General features: G+C 43.5%; 1 protein-coding gene across 4 annotated transcripts; it reads right to left on the minus strand.

Annotated features, from left to right (window-relative positions):
- Nucleotides 1-2,253: 2,253 nt before the first annotated feature.
- On the minus strand, nt 2,254-25,288 carry cnot3a (CCR4-NOT transcription complex, subunit 3a). Of its 4 annotated transcripts, none has more exons than XM_088326972.1 (18): nt 25,140-25,288; nt 24,498-24,570; nt 24,271-24,338; nt 24,130-24,204; nt 20,806-20,895; nt 20,604-20,732; nt 20,432-20,527; nt 18,368-18,587; nt 18,157-18,284; nt 16,428-16,484; nt 10,950-11,859; nt 9,753-9,858; nt 9,534-9,675; nt 8,463-8,562; nt 8,157-8,352; nt 6,184-6,316; nt 3,267-3,392; nt 2,254-3,178 (listed from the first exon to the last, which is right to left on the minus strand). In XM_088326972.1, exons 2-18 carry the CDS (start codon nt 24,520-24,522, stop codon nt 3,080-3,082), a joined length of 2,700 nt encoding a protein of 899 aa, XP_088183098.1. In that variant the 5' UTR covers nt 24,523-24,570; nt 25,140-25,288; the 3' UTR covers nt 2,254-3,079. The 4 variants fall into 4 exon arrangements, with proteins under 4 accessions (XP_088183098.1, XP_088183097.1, XP_088183101.1 ...); XM_088326971.1 differs by having other exon boundaries at nt 18,157-18,290; XM_088326975.1 differs by lacking the exon at nt 16,428-16,484.
- Between the last annotated feature and the right edge of the window lie 1,355 nt (nt 25,289-26,643).

Raw genomic sequence — 26,643 nt, forward strand, 5'->3', positions numbered from 1 at the left:
GAAGGGAATTCGGAGGCGGTTTATCCCGATTTAAACACAACTTGGTGACCATGATGACATAAGCAGCAGATGGCGCCAATAGGAATCGACTTTTTCAAAAGAATACATTAAAACAGTTTCAGTGCACTTCACTTGATATGTGAATTAGTAGCATGTTGGGGGGGGGGGGCAGAAAAGAAAATGGGAATGAGTTGAGCACTGTAGCATTAAACTGGCTGTATAAACAGTAGCTGTTAACCACTCTTGGTTTATAATTGTACCTTTTAACTCATTCGCTGCCAGCTTGGTGAAAATACTTTCAATGCCACTGATATTAAAATCAAAAAAAGGCGTTCAATTTCAAATCACCCCTCGACTTCTATAGTCATCAACCTCTGACTTATTTGTGGCACTGAAATTAAAATCAGTATTTGACAGCCTTGAATGGCAATTGATTTAAAATCGGTCTTCTGGAGTTGTCAATGACATCAAAATCTACCTTTGACTTTTAGTCTTCAATGGCATTGTATTTGGAATCAACCTTTTATCTGGTTGTCAATAGCATTATGAATCAGTACTTTACTTCTATAGTCAATGGCACTTAAAATCATTGTCCTCTGTGGTTGTCAATAGCATTATAGTCTTCCTTTGACATCTATAGTCGGCAATGGCACTGAAATTAAAATCAGTCTGACGTCTATGGTAAATTCATCCACCTTTGACTTCTATAAATGTCCGTGTCACTGAAATCAAAATCAGTACATGACTTAGTTAAAAATGGGACTGAAATAAAAATCAATACCTTCTTTACTTGTCAATAGCATTAATCTACTTTTGACTTGGTTATCTATGGCATTTAAGTCAAACTCAACTGGTGACTTCCATTAGTTTTCAATTGCATTAAATAATAAATCAGAATTTGATGGAATAGGGCCCTGAAAAAAACCAATGTCTTCTGGAAATGTCAACTTCCTAAAACCTACCTTCGATTATAGCCATCAATGGCACTGAAATTAAAATCAACCTTTCAATTCAATAATCCTCAATGGCATGGAATGATCAACCTTTTTAGTCAATGGCATAGAAATCGATATCAGTCTTTGGCCTCTATAGTTGTTAGTGGCATTAGAATTCATCAACCTTTGATCTCTATAAACGTCCGTGGCACTGAAATTAAAATCGGTATTTGACTTGGTCGTCAATTGTACTGAATTTAAAAACATTTTTGTCTAGTTGTATATTTTTATGGTATTGGAATTGGAATCAACTTTAGACTTCTATCATCGCTCATGCCATTTAAATTGATCATCTTTGACCCCGTAGTCAATAGCACTGAACTACAAATCAGTATTTGCCATCGATAGGTAATAGAATTGAAATTCATATAGAGATTTGGCTTTAGTAGTTGTCTATGACATTAACATTGAAATCAATATTTTGAGTCGATAGTGGTCAAAAGCACTGAGGCTCAATAAACCTTTGACTTCCATAATCGTCCGTGGCCTTAAAATGATCAACCTGACTTCCATTGTTAACAAAGGCATTACATTTAGTATCAACATTTGCCATTTATAGTTAATGGCATTCAAATTAACTAACCTTTGTCGTCCGATTGTCCATAACACTAAAATCAACTTTTGACCTCTATAGTTGCCAATAGTACCCAAATTGAAATCGACCATTGCGGTCTGTAGTCAGCACAAAACTTAGAATCAACCATTGAGTTCTAAAGTCGTCAATGACACTGAAATTCAAATCAGTCTGACTGAGAGTCACCAACGGCATTAGTCTTTGACTTCAATAGTTGTCAATGATATTCAAATTGAAATCTACCTGACCCATCTATAGTCCTCAAAGGCACTGAAACGAAAATCAGTTGACTTTTAATGTTGTCAATGATGTTAATTCCACCTTTGTTTCTTCTTGTAGGCACTAAAATTCAAGCTTTGACTGTCGCCGTCAATGGCTATGAAAAGAATATCAACCTTTGTTTTTTGTAGTCTGTCACAGCAAGAACATAATAACCCTGTGCCGTCTATAATCGTCCATTGGAGTGAAATGAAAATCAACCTTTGACTTCTTTACGCATCAATGTCAATACAAAGATGATCAACGTTTGGCTACTATATTAGTCCACCAGTCTTTTTCTACTGTAGTAGTCGACAGCATTTAAATCATTGCCATCTGTAGTCGCTGGCACTGAATGAGTTAAAATGGCAGCGAACCTCGTTTGTCCAATGCAAAAGTCACAAACATAAAGATGCATTTGACAGCTTTAACTTAAAAACAAACTTTATTGGTAGAGAGGGAGTCAGAGACCAGTTCAATTGCATAGCAATTTAATCCAAGTCCGATAAGGACGCTATCCCCGTCACGGGGAGAGGCCCCTGTGGTCGCTCTCCGTCTTGCTTTTTTTTTTTGTCTTTTTATTTGAATGGACCACGACAATATCAATAAAACTATTGATAACCGCTCACTATGTCTAATAGTGACCACAACGGGCGCTCACAGGATTTTTAAAAAACGAGGCCAATCCTGACTAAAATGTCAACTGTGGCTCCCCGTTCTAGACCAGAAAGTTACAGTAAAATACAAGATGGGGAAGTTTACGCAACCAAAATGTTTTCTCTTTATGTCCAGTCGAAAAAAAGGGGGGGGAATCCGGGTTGTGTACAGAATGGTTTTTTTTGGGGGTGGGGAGAAAGAACAGAAACGATAAGAAGCATGCAATGGAGGGCGGGCGGGCGGGGCTTTTCCTAATGCCGCGTGGTGGATGTGCACGCAAACGGGCACGGCGCTTGCGAAAAACCTACCCGCTCGGGTTAAGCCGGGAAGATTGATCGAAAAGTTGGGATTGTTTTTAATTCCGTTTCATTCCGTCAAGTGCCAGGCGCTACTTTAGCGAGGAAAGATGAGACACCGTTCTTTGATTTTTTTTTTTTTTATAGAGTTTTCGTTTCGGAGAGGGCGGAGAGCGTATTTTTTTCTACTACACATCACAATCTCTATCCACAGTTTGGAGTTCAGTCTCGGAATGTCGACAGCAGTACGTTTGTGTCTCTCTGTGTCCTCCGGGAGGTTTTGTGGGGGGGGGATGTGGTCACTGCAAGTCTCGGTCTTCGAGGTACCTGTACTCGAACGTGAAGCCCTCCTTCTTGCGCTGGCCCCATTTTTCATAGTCGAAGTAAATGTAAGTGCCCTGCGGAATGGCCCCACCCCCCAAAAATGATCAAGTTTAGCAGGACAACACACACTTGCACGGACAATCGGCGGTTTTTCCCCCCTACCTGTTCAAACTCATCAGTGATGGTCTTGGGCTCCTCATGCCGCTGGAACCACATCATGTACTTGGTGTGAAACCTCCACGACTGCTTCTTGAGTGCCTTGGCTGACAGATACTGAGCCTTGGTGCCCTGGAGGAGGCCACATGTCACTTACAAAAAGTCCTTAGCCCCCTTAACGTTTCTGATGGTGAAAACATTTTAAAACATTCCTACCCAGCCCAGTACTAGTTGATGTATTAGACCCCTCTTTCCAGCCTCTCAATCACCAGTTCACAACAGTGTGTGTGCATTGTTGACCCAAAACAAGAGGGAGTTGACGTATGAGTTTGAATAGAGCCAGGGAAGATTTGTATGTTGAGCTGCGTTTTTAGAGTCGCAATCACGAGAACAACATGCTCAGCTGTTGTGTGTGCGAGTGCACAAATGGCAATTTGACTGGACCGAGGGCATCAGTGCGCCCATTATATATCTGGTAAGCTATCGTGGCTTATTGGTTAAGATTTACCTGAATGCTGAATGCCTTAGTAATTGTAAGTAGCATAAGAATTGTAAGTGCTTGCTACCAATGGCTACCATAAGCTGCCAGTTTGCTACAACTGGTCCTAGCAAGTAGAGCTTTAATAATAATAATAATTATTATTATGATTAGAAAAATAATATTATTATGAGTACCGTATTTTCCGCACTATAAGGCGCACCTAAAAGTCTTAATTTTTTTCAAAAGCTGACCATGCGCCTTATAACACAGTGCGCCTTATATATGGCTTAATATTAAATTCGCAAGGTCTCGCAACTTACTCAACAGCCGCCGACTAGATTCTCCCCCGAGCGCGAAGTCGTCCGCGGTGTATGCTGGGATTTATATACCGGCGTTTCATTGGCTAACTAATGTGTCAATTATCATTTGAATCGATCACTATTGGCTGAAGTTATTCGGAGCCTCGGATTGGCTAGATGCCCAAAACAAACCCTCCAATCGGCCGAGTTTAACAATGGCGTAGCAAGTCCGCGGTGTATGCTGGGATTTATATACCGGCGTTTCATTGGCTAACCAATGTGTCAATCATCATTTGAATCGATCACTATTGGCTGAAGTTATTCGGAGCCAAAACAAACCCTCCAATCGGCCGAGTTTAACAATGGCGTAGCAAGTCCGCGGTGTATGCTGGGATTTATATACCGGCGTTTCATTGGCTAACCAATGTGTCAATCATCATTTGAATCGATCACTATTGGCTGAAGTTATTCGGAGCCTCGGATTGGATAGATGGCCAAACCAAACCCTGCAATTGGCCGAAAAAGATGTGTCAATCATCAGTTAAATCGATCGCTATTGGCTGAAATTATTCAGAGCCTCTGATAGGCTAGATGACCAAAACAAATCTTGCAATTGGCCGAGTTTAGCAATGGCGTATCAAGTTTAGCAAGCTTGCTAAAGTACACCATAGAGAAACGTGTTTTATCAATCTGTATTTGCAAATAATTTACTCTCCTGGATTTACTTCACTAACGGTTGTAAGAAGACCATGATTGCGTATCATTATTGAACGTGAGAACTTAGGTGAGTTATGCGGCTTTATGTTTTCCCGGTATCTTGTTTTAGAACGATCTTGATGTTGCTGTGATGAGTTGAGTGAATTAAACTCAATTCCAAGTGTTTATTGTCATATGCACAGTAAAGTTGCAAGCGAAAAAGAAAATAGAAACATAGAAATGTTTGGCATTTCTTGAATCCCAAGACTTCAACCTTCCGAATGATATTTGAAATGACGCATTTAAGTGACATCGTATGGACACCGCATCCGCACGTGTCTACGACACGTATTTGCTTCTTTGCAAGCTTTGGGAATGTTAAGGGGGTAATCAGTTGGACTGAATCATCTGACTGTTTTGTCCACGTTCCCATTGTAGCGCCTTATAATCCGGTGCGCCTTATCTATGGAAGATATAGGACCAAAAACTATTTTTTGGGGGTGCGCCCTATAACCCGGTGCGCCCTATAGTGCGGAAAATACGGTATTTCATACAATGTAAATTAAAAAAAATGACTTATTCTTAATAATATTAGTTATTATTGATCCCCGGCAGCACGGCACCGCAGTGGTTAGCGCTTGTGCGGCACAGTTCATGTCATGGGAACCTGTCGTGGGTTCAAATCCAGCTCCAGACTTCCTGTGCGGAGTTTGTATGTTCTCCCCGTGCTTGCGTGGGTTTCCTCCGGGCACTCCGGTTTCCTCCCACGTTCCAAAAACATGCATTTCAGGTGAATTGGCCGGTCCAAATTGTCCCTAGGTGTGAATGAGCGAGTGAGTTGTCTGTCCCCGTGTGCCCTGCGATTGGCTGGCAACCAGTTCAGGGTGTCCCCTGCCCACTGCCCGGAGATGGCTGGGATGGGCTCCAGCCCCCCCGCGACCCTAATGAGGATAAGCGGTACGGCTGATGAGATGAGATGAGAGATGAGATGAGATTATTGATCCCACTGAAACCAACAACGTGTATAAGATGGGTGCAAGCCAAGAAAAGTAATTTTTTAACTCATGTGTCACATAAGCAACGGTAAATATGAACTGGTCATATGAGCCACTATTTTCACCCATTTAACTTGCAGTCATAAAAAGGGTTTTTTCTAGTTACTTACCGATTTGGACTGGCGTTATTATATAGGGCGAAAAAGTGGCTCACAATTCAATCTTTAGAGTATTATTTGTCATTTTTGGAAAATGATACCCAGTTTTGGGTGCTTGAAAACAAATTAGCCTTTAGAATGATCAAATGAGTATCTACTTACAATATTATCAGTCAAAAAAAACGGCATTCGGAACATTTTTCGTGAGTGGAAGCACCAATGTATTCAAAAATAAAAACGCATTCTGAAAAAAGTAACCCCCCGTTCAAATCCATGGAAAAGGTCCTTCCTCACCTCCAGGTAGTAGAAGATGAAAAACAGTGTTTCTGTGGACAGCCGCTGGTAGAATTCGATGGAGTCTGAGTGGTGCGGGGGCATCTGATAATGGAAGGGCAGGGTGGGGCAGGGGTTCCTCATCAGGTATTGCCTACAAACACAAAGAAAACTCTCAATGTAGACGCACGGCATAACAGAACACTACGGTTCTTGTTCAGGATGCACCATTTTCAGTTTGAAAACAAATGAAAACTAAAAAAGGTTTCCTGAAAAATGAAGTTTTGAGAATATGTCAAACATGGGGCGAGCAGTTTGAAGTTGGCTTTCACTCAAGGGGCAAGTTTGTGCATGACGTGACGGTTTATTTCCCTATTTTGCACACAAGAAAGGCGATAGAAGTCAAAAGGGGAGCTCTGCCATGTTTTTAACAACGAGACATTTTCAAAATGGTGTCCCTCTTCCTCCAAGTAATTGTTAGCAGTTAGCCAGACTTTTGCTAATGTTTACATGTTCACATTTAAAAGCTAACTTACTACGCTTGATTCCTACACTTAAGATTCGTAAACACAGCCTTTGTGTGTGAAATTCAGTCGGTTAGTCTCAAAACTGTTCTACGTAAGAAGAATTTTAATAAACCTTTATGTTTTTTTATTTTTGCAGCACGGCGGCGCAGTGGTTAGCGCTTGTGCGGCACAGTTCATGTCATGGGAACCTGTCGTGGGTTCAAATCCAGCTCCAGACTTTCTGTGCGGAGTTTGTATGTTCTCCCCATGCTTGCGTGGGTTTCCTCCGGGCACTCCGGTTTCCTCCCACATTCCAAAAACATGCATTTCAGGTGAATTGGCCGGTCCAAATTGTCCCTAGGTGTGAATGAGCGAATGAGTTGTCTGTCCCGTGTGCCCTGCGATTGGCTGGCAACCAGTTCAGGGTGTCCCCTGCCCACTGCCCGAAGATGGCTGGGATGGGCTCCAGCCCCCCCCGCGACCCTAATGAGAATAAGCGGTACGGCTAATGAGATGAGATGTTTTTTTATTGTCTCCGTGCCTCACAGGTTGAGGAAAATTCCACGATCCATTTATCCTTGATCGCATATTTGCTGCGAGCAGGGACCGGCAGAGCGCACTTTTGTTGGGCGGGAAGGCTCTCTTTTTTCCCTGTTTCCATCACTGTATTTCCGCCCAATTGAACTGGACTCATGAGGTCGCGATCCATTATCCCTGATCCTATATTACTGGGAGCAGGGACCGTCAGATAGCATTTTTTTTCAGGAGGCGTGCCTTTTTGGCCAGCCTAAAATGATGGCGATGTTTTGGCCGCGATCTTTTATCCCCATTCGGCTATTGCTAAAAGAGGGGCTGAGAGAACAAGTTTTTGTCACATGTGAAGACTCCCCCCCCCCCCCCTTTCCGTATTTTCCGCCTAAAATCGGCAGCACCCGTGCAGCTGTGATCTATTAGCCCCGGTTGACTATCGCTGAGTGTGGGGGGACTTTGCAGATTTTCACATATAGCTTGAGGTTCTGGTAACCATTTTCTGTGATAAAAGAAGGATTACAGTATCCAATTATAACTCATTTGCTGCATTATCATCATCATCAATTCCCTCCTACTAAAGTTTTCCGGTCACCTTTGTGTTAGTTAAAGGTAAAATCCCCCCAAAATTAGTACTTAAATGGTGAGTGAGATTGTGCAGCTAAAAGCAAATTATTATTCCCCATAACTTTGTTCAAAGAACCACAAACTTGTGTTATTTGCTTTTTTAGATTTCTCAAAAGTCCTCCTTCATTTGGATCACTATGAAGTCTGCACTTAAATGTCTTTTCTTTGTCGTTTAAGATAATTTAATGATTTTCTTTTTCGGACTCAAGTTTTCATTACAGTGCATCCCTGGGTATGATGCACACCACAACAAACCCAAGACACTCTTACTTGTACTGAACCAAACCACTAGGCTCGGTCACAGAATTCCAACTAGTCCTAGAAAATCCTCACCTGATCCTCTCAGAGTCTGATGGGTGCGGCATGTGCGTCCAGGCCGACTCCTGCATGGCCTGCTGGTAGAGCTGGTCTTTGGGGAGCGGGGTAGGCCCCAACGGGCAAACGCCCAGCGACGGCGGGATGCTGACTTCTGACACGGACGGCTGCGGTGCTGCCGGGGTGCCCGGCGCCGTGGATGACGAGAAAATGTCTGCCGGACCGACGGAAAAGGAAAATGGGTCAATGAGAGTGATCACTCGCCCAAATGTCGCCATGGGGAGGCGTGGGAGAAGAGTGGGACATGAAATTGCACGTTCCGACCTCGCTCCGTTAGGTGCAAGTTGGGGATCTCTCCGTCAAGGCCTGATCCCAGGGCCGCCCTCTCAGCCATGGCCTTCAGTGAGATAAGAGGCTCTGGTGCCTGAGGACACGGGACAAAAAATTCAGTCTCGACTATCAAAGGCAAAGATTGCGCTTTCATTATAGAAACCAGGGATTGTTTTCTGTTACAGTATACTTGACAAGTACACCTTAAATATATCTATCTTTTAAGTAGAAGACGTTTTTGACAATTTCTTACTGACGAGTCATTATTTTTAATGCAACATTTTGACTGTTGTGTTGGTTTGTTGAAAAAAAAGTATTACACCATTTTAAATGAATATTTTTTTTTGTTTGGATTTTCTTTTTTTTGGTAAAATCCCCGTCAATGATAATGGGGACAATAATAAGAACAACTTGTCAAATTTGCCTCTGATTAGCAGGCAAAAAAGAGGTCACAAATAACAAAATCAATTTAATTCAACTGCATGATTTTGTGCATCACATTTATATACTTTTGACAGGTTTCCTTCGTTTTTAACAAAAATAATTAGGAATTAACCTTGATTTTAATTTTTTCTTCATTGGTTTATATTTCACAAAGAATCATTTACTCTGGACTTTTAAAAACTTTTTTCAAATTAATTAAAACATTTTTGGGCCATTTTTCACCATGAACTTTTGAAAATTAAGTCAAAGCTTTTTTATTCCGTCCTTCACCTGAATTTTTTGGGAATATTCGGCTTAGGATCGATACCAGAGGAATTCCACAAATTACGTGACTGTTATTTTAGTAACTGGTCATTTAAAAAGGTGTCAAAAACTGTAGATTCACAAATAAGCTTACTAGTACAATGTGTTATCTGTTGCGGTGAATATTTTTAGGTTCGATTTTTGCAATTATAATTGCAAAACAATGATAACAGTGAGAGTGATATTAAATATAGAATAGAAAATTATACTAATCTATAAATGTGTTAAAGGTACAAAAGATGCTAAGCCGTTGGAAGGTAGGTGAGGGAGGGCATGCTGTAATTTGCTCGCTTCATACGTGAATATTTCCTGGCTCACCTTGGGGCCCTCAGAGGCCTGCGTGTAGGAGTGGGGCCCGTTGAGGAGACTCCCGCCTCCGGGCGTGCTGTCCGAGAAGGATGGCGACGGAGAGCTGGGAGGGAGCGTGATGGAGCTGATTAAACTGGGCCCGTTGTCCAATCTGCATAGAGGGGAGAAGGCAAAGCTTTCACCTCCGTTTTGTGGGGAAACGTGTCAAGGAACGAAAGCAAAACGTACGGCTGACTTGTCGAGGAACTGAGGGATGACGGCTGGCTGCTCTGGGACTGGCTCGGTGTGCTGAGAGCTGACTCTGTGGAACTTTCTGCCACCACAGCACTGTAACCTGAAGGGCGTCACAAGTAAACCAGTTTAAAATGACTTTCTTTTGCATTGGAAACTCTCCTAGTCATGTTTTAGTCATCTATAGCAGTGGTCCGCAACCAGCGAACTGAGGACCGGTACCGGGCCGCACAGAAGGATATATAAGTTCCATTACTTTATTTAACATTTATTTTAATGACACAGATGCGTTTCATAACTTGAACCAGGATTTTGAGGTGGTACGTTCAAATTCATAGAAGTGAGTTTTGCACCGAAGGGCACAGTTGCCTGTCGGATGGTTGCAACTGTTAAGTTGGAAACAAGGATTACCGCCCACTGAAGATACAGTGAAGGATGAAACAAACCGAAGTTTTGCGTTTATAGCAAATCAGCATGGAGAATGATCAACTAGATGTTAGAAATATTGTAAACAAACTTTTGGTAATTGAGTTAGAGGATGCATGAATCAGTAAGTCAAAAACACAACACTGAGACCACATTCCACCACCAGGCTTTTCGCGAGGTTGGTTTACTTGGTCACTTTGTATTTTTAATGACTTGGCACGCGGATTGGCGCGACGTTTAGCTTTAAATGTTACGAATGCGACCAGAGTATGTTGCTAATCTATTAGCATGTCTACTTTACATTTCAGAGGTCTTGGGTTCAATTCCTGCTACCTGCCTCCCTGTCTGGGGTTTGCATGTTCTCCCCTGTGCCCTTGGTTTCCTACCAAATTTCAAAAACATGGCTGGGATGGGGCCAGGAGTTTTGAAAATTTTAACTAACGTGATTTCGGTGTAATGTAAGGACATATTAATGTTCAGCATGACTTGGAGTACGCACATGATTATTATTACTGTTGATATCGTTACTTTTATTACTACTTTTTTTAAAGTACAAATATGTGTTATGCTGCTCTTGGGCAGGGTAATGAAAATAATGTTAGACAACAAACTGGCCTGTGGTACAGAGAAAGTTGCCGACCACTGATCAAAATGGTAGAACAGTTCGAAGAAATTATAAAAAAAAAAAATCATTGCAAACTGCCACCCTAGACAATTCCCAAATAATGTCAAACATTAAGTTGTCCTTATCAACTCGAGCTTACGTACTTGTGCTTCCGTTCTGCTTGAGTCCGCTGGGCGGTCGCGGGGGTGCGGCGCTCACGCCTCCGCCAATCCCCGCACTTCCGCCGTTTCCCCCCATCATGCCCACCACTCCCGAAGAGGCACCCACGGAACTGGGGGGCGCCTGCGATGCGCCGGAGGAGGGGTTCTGGCCTGACACCAGGCCCAGGAAGCTTCCGCTGAGAGAGCCGTGGCCCGATCCCAGCAGGCCCAACGCCGTGGCACCCCCGTTGGTGGTGACCCCGCTGGAGGTGGTGATGATGGAAGTGCTACTCTCCACTGAAATGGTGGATGGTGTACTGCTGCTGATCAGGCCCAAACCCCCCGCCGCTGCCGCTTGCGCATAAGGGGCGGGTGTGGAGCCCGAAATGAGCCCCGCCATGGTGTTGAGAGGCGCAGAGTGGACCCCCAGGCCTAACAGCTGGCTGGCGCCGCTGGTCCCAGTCATGGCACCTTTGCTCAAACCCAACCCGAGCCCGAGTCCCAGGCTAGACACGGGGGCCGATCCGGAAGAAGCCTGCGACAGGGAGCTGGCAGCCGAAGAGATAGCCGTGCTGGGCGTGGAAAGAGATGTACCGGTGGATGCCGGGAGCAAGTTACCGGGCGGGCTGGGGGTACTGTTTGAGGAGGCCGAAGCTTTGGAAAGGGGAGGTTGCTGTTGCTGCGATTGGTTCTGCGGCTGAGTTTGTTGCTGCTGCTGATGTTGCGCCGGTAGATGTTGATGCTGTTGCACGGCGCTGCTAAAGCTTCCAATTAGGCCGCTGCTGGTGGGGACCACGGGGAGGCCTCCCACCACGCTGGCCATGGACACCAGCGAGGACGACGAGGACGAGCCGGACGTGGTGGAGGAAGAGAAGGAGGAGAGCAGGGAGGGCGTGCCGTTTTTAACCGGCGACTGGAAGGCAAAATGCAGCACAGAGAACAGGTCAGATGGGATACCAATTATTGTGGTCGAAGGTCGTCACCACACACAAGCAAGTATTTTCAAAAAGCTGCTTTGGAGCTATTTGGCCACACGCAAACCTGGCTGGGCTCATCATTCACTCATTTCTTACTCGAAGCATTTCATTAGTGGTGAAATAATACACTAAAATATGACATTGCAATCAATACAATTTTTCTTATTAATAGCTTGTAGTTGATGAATAATGAGGGGGAAAAAACACTTCAGATTTATTTGCCTTTTTCTATTTGCTAGATGATTTTATCATTTTTTTATAATATATATATATATATATATATAACATATATAATTTTTTTCTAAACTCTTTTGCGATTCATATAATTACCACCAAGAATTGAGGACAGGATCCAACAAGCATGCACATTGCCCATTTCAATCGAGTGAAAAAATGGAAAGATTTTAATTTAACGTATTTAGTAGTGATTTAGTAGTTTTTAATGATTTTGAACATCGTTTTAAAAAATGCATCGCCACAATACCACAGGTTAGCTAAGCAGGTGTTCGTATTGTAATATCCCAAATACATCACTTTATACTTTTGTTTTATACAAAGAAGACACACATTTTGCTTCCCTCACAAAATTGCATGGTTGTGACCAATCAATGACAGACTATAATAAACATAACAAGTCGATTAAACCAAAGAATTCCTCTTAATAAACGACAATCGGCGCGCAAGAGGAACCTTTAAAATCTGTATCGTTTTTAATCCACTGTTGCAGTCTTCTCTCCACTGCATTCACCCGTTGCTCCACTCTACCAGCTTAAGTCACACCATGTTTAAATAAAACTAATTTATTTATTTACAATGTTATTTAATTTATTTTTCCCCTTATGATGAGACAAAACTTTGGTCCTCGATTTCCCTCGCCCGGACGCGAGTTACCGGGGCCCCCTTCTGGAGCCAGGCCTGGAGGTGGGGTCCGCTGGCGAGCGCCTGGTGGCCGGACCCCTACCCACGGGGGCTGGCCAGGCACAGCCCGAAGGGACGACGTGGGACCCTCTTTCCATGGGCTCACCACCTGTAGGAGGGGCCAAAGGGGTCGGGTCCTTGGCGCGACGATCCCCGGCTACAGAAACTGGCTTTTGGGACATGGAACGTTACCTCTCTGGCAGGGAAGGAGCCCGAGTTGGTGCGTGAGGTTGAGAAATTCCGACTAGATATAGTCGGACTCACCTCTACGCACGGCTTGGGCTCTGGTACCAGTCCTCTCGAGAGGGGTTGGACTCTCTTCCACTCTGGAGTTGCCCGCAGTGAGAGGCGCAGAGCCGGTGTGGGCATACTAATTGCTCCACGGCTCGGCGCCTGTACGTTGGGGTTCACCCCGGTAGACGAGAGGGTAGCCTCCCTCCGCCTTCGGGTGGGGGGGCGGATCCTGACTGTTGTTTGTGCTTATGCACCAAATAGCAGTTCGTAGTACCCACCCTTCTTGGAGTCCTTAGAGGGTGTGCTTGAGAGCGCGCCCCCTGGGGACTCCCTCGTACTGCTGGGAGACTTCAACGCTCACGTGGGCAATGACAGTGAGACCTGGAGGGGCGTGATTCGGAAAAACGGCCCCCGTGACCTGAACCCGAGTGGTGTTTCGTTATTGGACTTCTGTGCTCGTCATGGTTTGTCCATAATGAACACCATGTTCAGACATAAGGGTGTCCATATGTGCACTTGGCACCAGGACACCCTAGGCCGTAGTTCGATGATCGACTTTGTCATCGTTTCGTCGGACCTGCGGCCGCGTGTTCTGGACACTCGGGTGAAGAGAGGGGCGGAGCTGTCAACTGATCACCACCTGGTGGTGAGTTGGCTTCGATGGTGGGGGAAGATGCCGGCCCGACACGGCAGACCCAAGCGTGTTGTGAGGGTCTGTTGGGAACGGCTGGCAGAATCTCCTGTCAGAAGAAGTTTCAATTCACACCTCCGGCAGAACTTCGCCCATGTCCCGAGGGAGGCGGGGGGACCATGTTCCGCGCCTCCATTGTCGAGGTGGCTGATCGGAGCTGTGGCCGTAAGGTAGTTGGTGCCTGCCGCGGCGGCAACCCTCAGACCCGTTGGTGGTCACCGGCGGTGAGGGATGCCGTCAAGCTGAAGAAGGAGTCCTATCGGGCATTCCTGGCCTGTGGGACTCCGGAAGCAGCTGGCAGGTATCGGCTGGCCAAGCGGAATGCGGCTTCGGCGGTTGCCGAGGCAAAAACTCGGGCATGGGAGGAGTTTGGCGAGGCCATGGAAGCCGACTTCCGAACGGCTTCGAGGAAATTCTGGTCCACCATCCGGCGTCTTAGGGGGGGGAAGCGGTGTGCCATCGACACTGTGTATAGTGCCAATGGGGCGCTGCTGACCTCGACCCGGGACGTTGTGAATCGGTGAGCGGAGTACTTCGAAGACCTCCTCAATCCCACCGGCACGTCTTCCTCTGGGAAAGCAGAGCCTGAGGACTCTGGGTTGGGCTCTCGTATCACTGGGGTTGAAGTCACCGAGGTTGTCAAAAAACTCCTCGGTGGCAGGGCCCCGGGGGTCGATGAGATCCGCCCGGACTTCATTAAGGCTCTGGATGTTGTGGGCATGTCATGGTTGACGCGCCTCTGCAACATCGTGTGGACATCGGGGACAGTGCCTCTGGACTGGCAGACTGGGGTGGTGGTTCCCGTCTTTAAGAAGGGGGACCGGAGAGTGTGTTCCAACTACAGGGGAATCACACTTCTCAGCCTCCCTGGTAAGGTCTATTCAGGGGTACTGGAGAGGAGGGTCCGCCAGGAAGTCGAATCTCGGATTCAGGAGGAACAGTGTGGTTTTCGTCCTGGCCGTGGAACACTGGACCAGCTCTATACACTCTTCAGGGTCTTTGAGGGTGCATGGGAGTTTGCCTGTCCGGTCTACATGTGTTTTGTGGACTTGGAGAAGGCATTCGACCGTGTTCCTCGGGAGGCCCGGTGGGGGGTGCTTTGGGAGTATGGGGTACCGCACAGTCTTATGCGGGCTGTGCGGTCCCTGTATGCCCGGTGCCAGAGTCTGGTCCGCATTGCTAAGTCGGATTCGTTCCCGGTGAGGGTTGGGCTCCGCCAGGGCTGCCCTTTGTCACCGATTCTGTTCATAACTTTTATGGACAGAATTTCTAGGCGCAGCCTTGTCGGGGATGGAGTCCGGTTTGGGGGCCTCAGCATTGCGTCACTGCTTTTTGCAGATGACGTGGTGCTGTTGGCTTCCTCAGGCCGCGATCTTCAGCTCTCGCTGGAGCGATTTGCAGCCGAATGTGAAGCGGCCGGGATGGGGATCAGCACCTCCAAGTCCGAGGCCATGGTTCTCAGTCGGAAAAGGGTGGTATGCTCCCTCCGGGTCGGGGAGGAGGTCTTGCCCCAAGTGGAGGAGTTCAAATATCTTGGGGTCTTGTTCACGAGTGAGGGTAGGATGGAGCGGGAGATCGACAGACGGGTCGGTGCAGCGTCTGCAGTCATTCGGACCCTGTACCGGTCCGTCGTGGTGAAGAGGGAGCTGAGCCGAAAGGCAAAGCTCTCGATCTACCGGTCAATCTACGTTCCTACCCTCACCTATGGTCATGAACTTTGGGTCATGACCGAAAGAACTCGATCCCGAATACAAGTGGCCGAAATGAGTTTCCTCCGCAGGGTGGCTGGGTTCTCCCTTAGAGATAGGGTGAGAAGCTCAGTCATCCGGGAGGGACTCGGTGTAGAGCCACTGCTCCTCCGCGTTGAGAGGAGCCAGTTGAGGTGGCTCGGGCATCTAATAAGGATGCCTCCTGGACGCCTGCCTCGGGAGGTGTTCCGGGCATGTGCCACCGGCAGGAGGCCCCGGGGGCGGCCCAGGACACGTTGGAGAGACTATGTCTCTCGGCTGGCTTGGGAACGCCTCGGGGTCCCGTCGGATGAGCTGGAGGAGGTGGCTGGGGATAGGGACGTCTGAGCTTCCCTTTTAACGCTGCTGCCCCCGCGACGCGACCTCGGATAAGCGGAAGACAATGGATGGATGGATGAATGTTATTTAATCATCTGCACATATGTTACACATAAGTAGTACTTACTATAAACTCTTATTCACATGTTTTTATCTAGGGGTGCCGAGGGTTCGGAAAGCATTAACTACGCAATACCTTAGGTTTCCATCCCTGTTTTACGGCAATTCCACTTTGCGATTTCCACCTCAGAAAGAGATTAATGTTGTATCCAAGAGGTCTACTCTACATCACTCTTAAATACAAAAAATGGTATTAGTTAAGATTCACACCCACACGTACAAAAAAATTATCACCCAGGTAAGTGTGGACATAGCTCAAATGCACACAGAGAAAAGTGTAGTAATTTGTACTAAAGAGGCCCAACAAAAGCAGAAATCGACACAACCAAACCAGAAGTCCCAAGCCGTGGTCCCACAGAGACAAAAGTTATAATTTTTCTGACACACAGGAAGCCTTCAGCCACCGTGAAGGGTGAAGAACACGCAACTACATCGTTCATCTAGCCACACAGCAGCACAGATGAGAGCCTCTCACCTGACTAACTTCACTGTCTGTTGACCGTCCCCTTTTCTTATCGTCCTCAGAGTTCTCCTATAGGAGGAGATACCTTTATGTGACAAGTCCACTTTTTGGGAAAAGGTTGAGTAAGCACACTATCCAGTGGATCAGAACACAGCGGGGGCTTACGGGAGGGTTAGCAGGGTTTCAAGGGGGGCAAAACTCAGGCTAGGGTAAGGACATCACGCAAAACCAAGGGATTTCCTCATATAGTGGCTAGTGGGCAGGAGTGCTGGAATAGGTAGTTAAGACTTTGCTGGTATAGGTTTGAAATGTTCAACATGAACTCAACAAGCATAACCTTTATTTAACACCATAAAACCAGCGTTGTAAATTTCTGTGTAGAAAGGCACTATCATTCTCTTTAGGGCCAAATGATAATTCTTTTAGGGGCTAAAAATTAAAGTCATCGTCTCCTGAACATAAATCTGTTTTATTCTAGACTCAACTTTCTTTTTCTTCACAAAAAATAGCGTTATCTTCTTTTTTAGCATATAGGCCGTAAAAAAAGGATGATGGTATTTTATTTACTTTTTGTTTACCCATTTCTAACATCTATTTATTGCTTAGCGTGACTAAAACTGAGCCATTTATAGTCCTAAATTTATGGTATTCTATTTTTAAAAAGTAGCATTATCTTGGTTTTAGCATAATCTAGCATCATCAAGGATTTAAAAATCAAAAGGACTGATTTTCTGTTTATGTACCTATTCAAACCAAACAAGGTCATTTAATGCTTTGTGCGACTAAAAATCTGAAGCATTTTAGAGTCGAGAAATTATATGATTACAAATTTCTGTATTTTATGTTCTGATGTATTATATATGTGTCACTTATTTACGGACAATAAATGCATAAATAGATTTGAAAATTTTAAATTTGGGATTTTAAGAATTAAATGGATAATTTTTATTTATAATCTAGTGATAACAGGTAATATTGTATTATATAGTTGTTTATCATGTTTTATGTGTTGAATATCTCTGTCAATTACTGAAAAAGCTATTATGTAACTACACATTATAGGCAATAAAACTACATACAATAAAAACAAAAAATTAATAACCTGATTAGGGTATCATGGCCCAAAATTTCTCAATAGTTTCTGTGAATAAAAACATAAAAATTCTTAACAATAATATAATTAGTGTTATTATTAGACGATAAATTACAACTATTAATCCAATAAATTCTGAACAAAAAATACTGTAAAGGTCATTTAAGGTTTCCTTATAAGGAGAATTACATAAAAAGCAACAATCTCAATCTGCCCTCCTCTTAGGGAATTTTTCTTGGCGATTTGCCTCGGAAATCTCCACACTGTGGCCAAACTATTATTTGAGATGTTGTAACTTTTGACGTAAAAAGGGAATAAAAGCAGAGTCATAACTATTCAGGGTTCTCCCTCGATAAATTGGGATACTACTTGAGCAGGGACCACTACTTGAGGAAATACCCTATTACACAGCAGGGGATATTCGGCATTCGCCTGGAATTTCAGGACCAGGTGACTGAAAACATTTCTATGAAGTGAGAATAGCATAACATCATTTGCACTCATGAGTAGAATATTAACCACAAACACATTAAGCTCGCAGTCAAACTCAAAACAGGTTAGCTTCCTGATGCAATTTCACCTGAAAGTCCAAAATTTCGAATCTTCTGAACCAGAGCTGGAGTTGAAACTCAAAACCAAAAAACTCACCGCAGCGCATGTAGCCGGCGACGGAGGGATGGGTGACGACGAGGTTGTGGAAGTGGGAGTGCTGCTTGAGTGGAGATACATCTCATCTTCCATGTTGCCCTGGCCCGACGGAGACGTGGCCACTAATGCTGCAGCTTGGAAAAAACACAGAGCCTCATGAGCGATGAAGACATGCCAAAATTCTCAAAAGACTGCAACCGTCGCTACTCACGGATGTCTTCCAAGTCCAGGTCGTCGTACAAGAATTCGTTCTCCTCAAAGTCGGGGTCTTGCGAGGAATCGATGTAATACTCCACATCATCTTTGATCTTCTGGATGGCGTCCACCGGCACAGAGTCGTTGTCCAACATCCGCAAAATGGTCTCCAGCATGCGGATATGGAAGCGGTGCCGCTCGATCAAGCGCTTCAGCTCCTCTATGCGATCTTGCTTCTGCGATCGGAGAGACGAATCGGAAAAATGGCCTCGACTTGTTCAGAGGGAACAAATCAAACTGCAGTATTAACCACAAATAGGAATATTATGGCGGGCCACCGGGGTTTAATGGGTCCTGCTGGAGTCCCAAAAGCCTTTGTTATTGAACAATAGATATTTTTAAAATATACAGAGATTCCTCGTTTTTTGTGGTTAATAGGGACCACAACCACCCAGTGAAAATCTGCGAAGTCGTGTCACCCCTCCCCCTTTTTTGAGGCAGCCTTCCTTAGGGCTGACTTATTGACAGAGAGAGAACAAATAGAAAACAGTTTGATTTAAAAGTTAAGCAGTATTTTAAAGTAGTCGATGCTTTTTTGTTAGGGTGGATTTGGGGAGAGAGAAAGCACAAATATAAATCTAGTACGTATTTTAAATTTGTCAATGTTTTTCTTGGCACACCTTGATTAAAAGTGTTGCAGACTGACAGCAGAGTGAGCGAAAGACTGACAGAGATAGAGAGGAAGTGAGAGGGAGAGATGTGGGTGAGAGTGAGCGAGCGTGCGAGAGAGATGCATCATTTAGGCGGCATGACGAAGGCGCGGGAAATTTATGGCGGGCCGAGATGCAGAAGAATGCAGAGCAGGTGTCTGGTTACAGTACAGTGTGAAAGATGCTTTATGGCAAATCAGCATTGGAGATCAAGTCAAGAGGTGCTGGCCAATCGGCTTGAATCTTGGCTTTTCAAAATGTTTGTCAGTGGCGTGGGAAGTATCTGTTGGAACTTATTTTTTGAAACGGTTTGTAAAAAAATGTTTTCTTGCAAAGTGCAAAGTAACGAGGGGTCTCTGTATATTAAATACAAATTTATTAAAATAACTTAGATTGCCCATTACAGTAATCCGCCGCTTCTTTGCACTTTGGTTATCGCTGGTTTACTGCTTTGGGGATTTTGAATTGAATTGTCTTTTTTATCATTGATGAATGTATTGTGCATCGTGTTCTGCAGCAGACAGCACAGCAAATACTATCGCAAGGGCAGGTTGTGTGTGTATGTGTGTTGAGTGGGCGCGACTGTGAGAGGCTGGTGTATGCTGTCAATGGTTGGGCGGGCACGCAAATCGATGTGGCCACCAAAACAAACTTGAAAGAATTGCGACAGCTAACTTTTAGCAGCTGGTTACACTGAAAAAGAAATTCATCAATTAAATGGTACTCTGAACAAAGTCAAAACAGCGCAAAGAAATTGTGATCACTAGCGGGTGGTCTGTGGGATATTTTCTGGATCAGGAAGCGACTGAGGCAGCGTCGGGAAAGAAGGCAATAGCGGATCTGCAGGTCCGGCCTACTGCCGCCCGACTATGTAAAAACTCTCACAAGCCACCCTGCCAAGCCTTATCTCACATACAACGGATCCATTACCAATAAACGGATGACCTGGAGCTACAACTCGTGGAAAACTAGGAAGTGCCAAATTTGATTTGGTCTGTTTACTCGCCGGTGCCATGCCTTCAAAAAGTAGAGCATCAGCATCAGAAAAAAAGTTATTTTTAGTCTATTAAGATGACAAGCAGATGTATTTGCAATAAACTCTGATCTCTTTTACAATAATTTGTGGATGGGACTCGTTTGTTTTGTCATTGCCTTTTATAATAAGTGTATAAATAATTCAATAGCTTACAAGGTCAGATATTCATCATAAATCTAACTTATTGATTTTGCTCAAATATGCCCCAGATGGACACGTTCAAATTTTAAATGTACAAAATTTGCATCCTTGGAGCTTGCCCCTGGACCTCTCTACAATGTCCACCCACCAGGGTCTCACAAAAGTCTATGGAAAACACTGAAACCGGATTTACCTCTTTGTCACCTTTCTTCTTTCGCGTCTGTACCGAAAGAGACTCCACCTCGCTTTCAAATTGATCAACCTGCATATTTAAAGTGTCTATCGTATTCTGGAGGAACGAAAGAAAAATGAATTACATTTTTGGATGTGACAACGATGTAAACGAGCTAAGGAAGTCGCCTTACTGTTAGCCATTGCCCCGTCTCCTCCTTTTCCCTCTGAGCCGGGTCCACTTTCTGAGCCAGGCCCAATCCTTCTTTGGAGTAGGCTTTCGTTTTCGTTTCCCGCTCCACCACTTTGAACCTCTCCATTTGCTGTCACCGCCACCAAAAACAACAACGTGAGCCCCTCCGTAATGAATATGCCAAGGGGAAAGCCGTGGCCTACCGTCTCAATGAGCTTGCGGTTCTCGACTAGCTGCCGTTTGTCTTTGATCTCGTTGGAGGCCACCCATGTTTTTATCTGGTCCCTCAGTCGCTGAAAAGAGAACGGACAAACTTTTTGGCTGGATCCACACCACATATCAAGGTCAAGGCCCGCGGGCCACATCTCGAGAACCTTTTCTCCGGCCTCTGAGATTATCTTATGTCATTATGAGAAGCAAGCCGGCAGTCCTCAGGTCTTTCACGCGACCAAATATTACATCTCCCACAATGCAACAGCGATGCACGCACACTCATGCATGAGGGATAGACAGGCAGAAAGAGCAGTTTGTCGTACACTTCCCCTTAATATGATCAGCTAGCTGCTTACTGCGTACATGTAACAAACTATCAAAAACAATTTTCTTAGATTTGAGGTTGCATAAAAGTTTGTTATTAAAAGAATTTGATAATACATCTTAAGTAAATGTTTGTTAAAATGAAACCACTGCTTTATGTATCTGATCATATTGGAATATATTTATTTAGTTTTTAGGAGGTTCAATTAGGTTCACCAGGCTCAATGAGTCATAAAAAACAAAAAATGTTTTGATCTGTCTTCCTCTCAGCTTGTAGCAAATTGTTTATGTTTGGCCCTCCTCTCATTAGACTCCTGCTTTACACGATCGATGCCATTTCCATGTTTATTTGGTAGTGAAACGATCATTATAAAGTGCAATCAGTGGAATAACCGCAAATATTAATTACGACTCATCCCATGTTAAATCTGATACCTATCTCATTATATGCCAGTTTAAGTGCACTGTAAATACCAATGCCATTGCCAAAGCCAACAAACAACACAAATAAGCACCCACAAATAAACGCCTCTGTAAATCCATTTGGCGCAGTTGTAAACCCATCAAAAACAAATTAAGAAATCATAGTACAGTAATCCCTCGGTTATCGGGGTTAATGGGGACCAAAACCACCCACGAAAAGTGAAAATCCACGAAGTAGCGACGCCCCTTCAAAAATGCTTAAAAAAAAAATATATATATATATATATATTTTTTTTTTTTTATTATTAGTATTTTTTAGACCCGCAAAGCTCTGAACCCGCAAACGTGGAACCGCGAAGTAGCGAGGTCCCACTGTATATGAGATAAGGCATCATAACTGATAGGCTGCTGTCGGGGCAACCGAGATACCGAAAGAATCCTTGCTCCCCGAGGCCATGCATTCAATTTCGCAGTAGGAGGAAAACCAATTATCCCATTACCTCAACTGTGTAGTCAGTAATTAATGCACTGATCACCATGGACATAATGGAATTGTGTCCTTTATTTTTAATCTATGATGTCTGAAAAGTGACAACCCCTCAACCCAAACATATTTTAATAGTAATCAATTACATCACAGCACTTTTTTGTAGTCACCTGGATCAACCTAAAGAAATATTTATTTGAGAGAACTTGATGCACTAATCGACCATGCATTTATCTAATGACCGGAAAGTTCGACGTTACATTGCTGCAGAAATACTGCACGCATTGCCAAATTAATTCTGTATTAACATTGTAGTCTTGTTTAATTCTGTGTTTTGCCACCTATGGTTGGGTCATTTAGGCACTGTCTTAGAAAATCAGAATGTTGTGATAGTTATTTTTTCTGTAAAGCAATATAAAAAAACAAAAATGTCATACACTCTGGATTTTTTACAAATCCACTGACCTACTATTATTACTTTATTACTACTGAGTCACAGCTTATATTTTGCTAGAATACTCAGCTGCTATCCTCAAATCTTTTTTCTCACATGGTTTTTGGTATGTGCTTTGCCATAAATGTATTTAATGGATTTTATTTTTATCAGTGCTTTGTTTTCATTTTTAGTTTAATCATTGTGTGTGTTGTGCATTTGGTATTCCAGGTTGTTGGGTGGGGCAAAGAAGGGGATTTTATTTATATAAACACGGAATTATGTTATACAGCACTTTGAGTGTCAATTTACTCACTGAAAAGTGCTAAACAAATAAATTTTGATTTGATTTGTCTATGATACTGTAATATTTTGAGATAAAATATTTCAATTTTTGCCCATATCAAAACAACAAAAGACTGGCAATATTTCAGTTGATCTGTAATGATTCCAAAAAGTGTGACACATGTTTTTAATTGCATTACAGGAAATAAAGAAATTTATCACAATATTTGTATTTTCTGATACAGTCCAATATGCTGTAAGCACGGTAGCAGAACCTTACAGAGTCATCAACACAGCACAGAAATTATGGGCTTCCCTCTGCCTAGACTGAAACAGTCGTGTAAGTACAATTGTGTCATTATTTCACGTGTCACTTAAATAATCTTAAAATTGGCTTTTTATTCGTCATTTGATAACATAATTTATATTATTTAGAATGAGATTAGACTCCAGGATAAACATGTAATAAAGACTTACAAAGAAAAATTAAAATAATAAAAAAAAAGAGAATGATAAGTAGCCAAAAATTATTTACAAGGTAGTCCCTTGGAGACTGAAAATTGTCAAGTTAGTTATTATATAAATATTGCTGATTACAGCTTACAGCCTACTAAGACACATTTTCATGGCCACTTGACATTACTTTGTGAAAAACATACATGGTCTTGAGTTTATCTCTACAAATTGCATGTATTCTGAGTCAGCGGACGAGCACCTAGATTCAATGCATGCCATCATCTGTAGCCTACTGCATAAACAGGCTTATTGAGTTGGGAAGTTTAGTCACTGGACTTTTTGTGCAAGATACTTTTATTGTTAATGTTGACTATAACTTGTCTATTGGTCCCCATGCACCATCCATTGTAACCTGGTCAACCTGGAAGGGGGCATTATATTGTGTGAGACCCCTTCGAAAAGTTTCCTTATTTTCCTCTTTCTATTTACATTGTTTCCTTTTTCCTTGCCCTCATGTGGGTCTGAGATCAGGGGATGTTGTCATCTCATTAGCCGTACCGCTTATCCTCATTAGGGTCGCGGGGGGGCTGGAGCCCATCCCAGCCATCTCCGGGCAGTGGGCAGGGGACACCCTGAACCGGTTGCCAGCCAATCGCAGGGCACACAGGGACAGACACCTCATTCGCTCATTCACACCTAGGGACAATTTGGACCGGCCATAATTGTGGCCTTTGAGACTCTCTGTGACTAAGGCTGTGAAAAGCTGTTTTGCTTTCAATAGCCTTGATAAAATGCACCACGTGCACATGATAGATGGGTAAACTATCAGAGAAACTTCTAAATTATAAAATTTCATGTGGGCACATGAAAGATGATTAAAAAATAAAATCAAAGAACTTGCCATACCTGTAATTTTTTAATCTCTTTCTTGAGGTCTGCTTCATATTTTTCCTTCTGGTTTGCGTTAGCTGCATTGTGAAGCTAAAACAAAAAGATTACATTCCAGTTAGACAATATGCCCCAAGAAACAATGAAAAACGTTCTCACCTTTTGCCAAATGTCTTCAAACTGTTCGACACCTTCTGCTACTTTTTTCAAGCATCTGTCGATTTCACCTGCGCCAGAAAGGATATTGCTAAATACACGTGTACAAGAGCGCAATGTCACATTTATTACAATCCGTGATCATGTCACGCAATCAAGATCCCAAACACAATGAATAATCTTTGCCAACAACTGATGACACTCTCCCCTCACAAGTCTCTTATTTTTACCTTGAAGTTTTCTCTTGTCAGCCATGGCTCTGACTACGACGATGTCCACATTCCGTCTGTCACGAAGTTTAAGCTGCGTGAGAGGAAAGCGATCGGGGAATAAAACATTGCAGAGCGATCTCAGCATCATCCAAACAAGATTCTGCACAGCAGCTTGCACGGTTGCACCGCCGCACTAGAAATGACGTTAACGCCGGACAGGCGCTCCGTGCTCGTTAGCTGCGCACATTTGAAAAAGGCGCTCCAACACAAACACACCGCACGGCAGTTTCACTTAAACAAATACAATTCCATCCAGCGATGCTATGACATACATGGTTAGCAGCTAGTCAGCTAATGCTAACCTCGTTCACCTCGCTCGCTTTAAAACACGTAGCGCGATACAAACCGATGAGAATAGATAGCGTTCGTGTAGTATCCCATGCATAAGTTGACTATAATGTTCCTTGCGTGATGAAACGCAAATTATTTCCAAATGTTTACACGTCGTAAGCCCTGCTAGCTAATTTGTCTTTCTAGCTAGCTAATGCATAAAAAATGCTAGCTAGCGGCTCGGCTAGCCATATTTAGGAAAAAGGGAAAACTGGGTCCTGCCCGAGCATCCGGAGTCAGACTTTGTGTGTGTGTGTGTACGACATTTACCTATGGTATGGCCCTTCGTTTGTCTTTTTTTTCAATAAGGGCCAAATACTTATTCCAGAAAGTCTTCTTTACTTCCAAATTGTGTTTTCTTTTTCGAGAAGCTCGCTGACTGCAATATAGCTCAAGTGAAGATGGACGGTTGCTAAAAAGATCCCACCTCCGCGTTAGGGACCCGCCCTAAATTTCAGTAAGGAACTGTGATTGGAGAATTGGGATGTCTGTCAATTCTGGACTTCCGCTGGGGGGAAGACAGCCTATTGGCTGATGAATTAGGAGCGTGCCTAAACGCACACAAAGATGATCTTTTTTTTAAACTATATATTAAAGATTGACACTGCCTGAATTATTATGTTCGCCTAATTAAAGGGTAAATGGACTGCATTTATATAGCGCTTTTCAAGCCAATGAAAACCTTCCAAAGTGCTTTACAATGTGCTTCACACTTACCCATTCACACACTCACACACCAATAGGGAGTCAGCCATACAAGGCGCCTACCTGCTTATTGAGGGCATTAGGGATTCAGTGTCTTGCCCAAGGACACTTCGACATATAACACGGCACAACCGGGAATCGAACCTGCGACCTCTTGATCCCAGACGAGCGCTCTAAATCGGATTCGTTTTTACCGTTAAAAGGGCCACTTTATGACATTGTATGTCTTGTTTCGCGTTTAGGTGTCAACATGCAGCCTAAGGGCCAGATAAGGCCCACTAGCGGTTTTGCTCACAAAGCAACTGGAGGTGTATCTCTTTCTTTCGTTATCTCGCTCTCTTTCTTTTCCCATCTCTCTCTCTCTATTTCCTATCTCTCTCTCTCTCTCTCTGTCTCTCTATTCATTCTCTTTTTTTTAATAAAATATTTTTCTTAGTTTCTCAACTTTTATCTTTGTTTTTTCCGCACTCATTTTTTCTTTCTTTCTCTCTCTTTAATTCTCTTCATCTTTGTTTCTCTATTTTTCTCTCTCCCTCATTCTATTTCTTTTTGTTTTTTTTCCACTGACTCCATCTCTATCTTTCCTCTCAATCTGTCTCTTTTTTCTCTTTTATACTTGTTTCTTTTTCTTTCGTTCTTTCTTTCATTCTCAATTTTTCTCCTTTTGTCTCTTTCATCTACTAGTCCGGTCCATGTGAGGATTGTTTTTTGCACCATGTGGCCCCAAACTTGAATTGGTTTAACACCCCTGGTTTTAAAGGACTGTTTGAATTATTTAGTGCCGTCTACTGGTAGAAAAAAACGTTATTGATTAAACAAAGAACAAAAAACATTTTGATATGAACATTGAGCAAAATTACATAAACTATTTTTCTTTTTCTTTCTTGTTTCTTCATCTTTTTTTCTTTATTCCTTCTTTGTTCTGTTTACAAAAATCTGGGCAAAAAATGAGAAATAAAATGTTCATTAGAGTCTGTTTAGCATTCATTTTTCAGTTGCACTATACAATACAGTGACATCTAGTGGTCGACTATTACACATTGTCCCTTGCAATAAGTACCTCCGTGCT

The sequence above is a fragment of the Urocampus carinirostris genome, chromosome 2, assembly GCF_059441175.1.
Source record: "Urocampus carinirostris isolate Australia breed hairy pipefish chromosome 2, RoL_Ucar_1.0, whole genome shotgun sequence".
Taxonomy (NCBI): domain Eukaryota; kingdom Metazoa; phylum Chordata; class Actinopteri; order Syngnathiformes; family Syngnathidae; genus Urocampus; species Urocampus carinirostris.

Coding starts and splice junctions, on each gene's coding strand:
- cnot3a (XM_088326971.1), bottom strand. CDS start 24,522: ATGGCTGACAAGAGAAAACTTCAAG. Junction 9,676..9,752: donor AGTTCCTCGACAAGTCAGCC/GTACGTTTTGCT, acceptor CCCTCTATGCAG/ATTGGACAACGGGCCCAGTT. Junction 6,317..8,156: donor TCAGACTCTGAGAGGATCAG/GTGAGGATTTTC, acceptor TTGTGTTTGTAG/GCAATACCTGATGAGGAACC.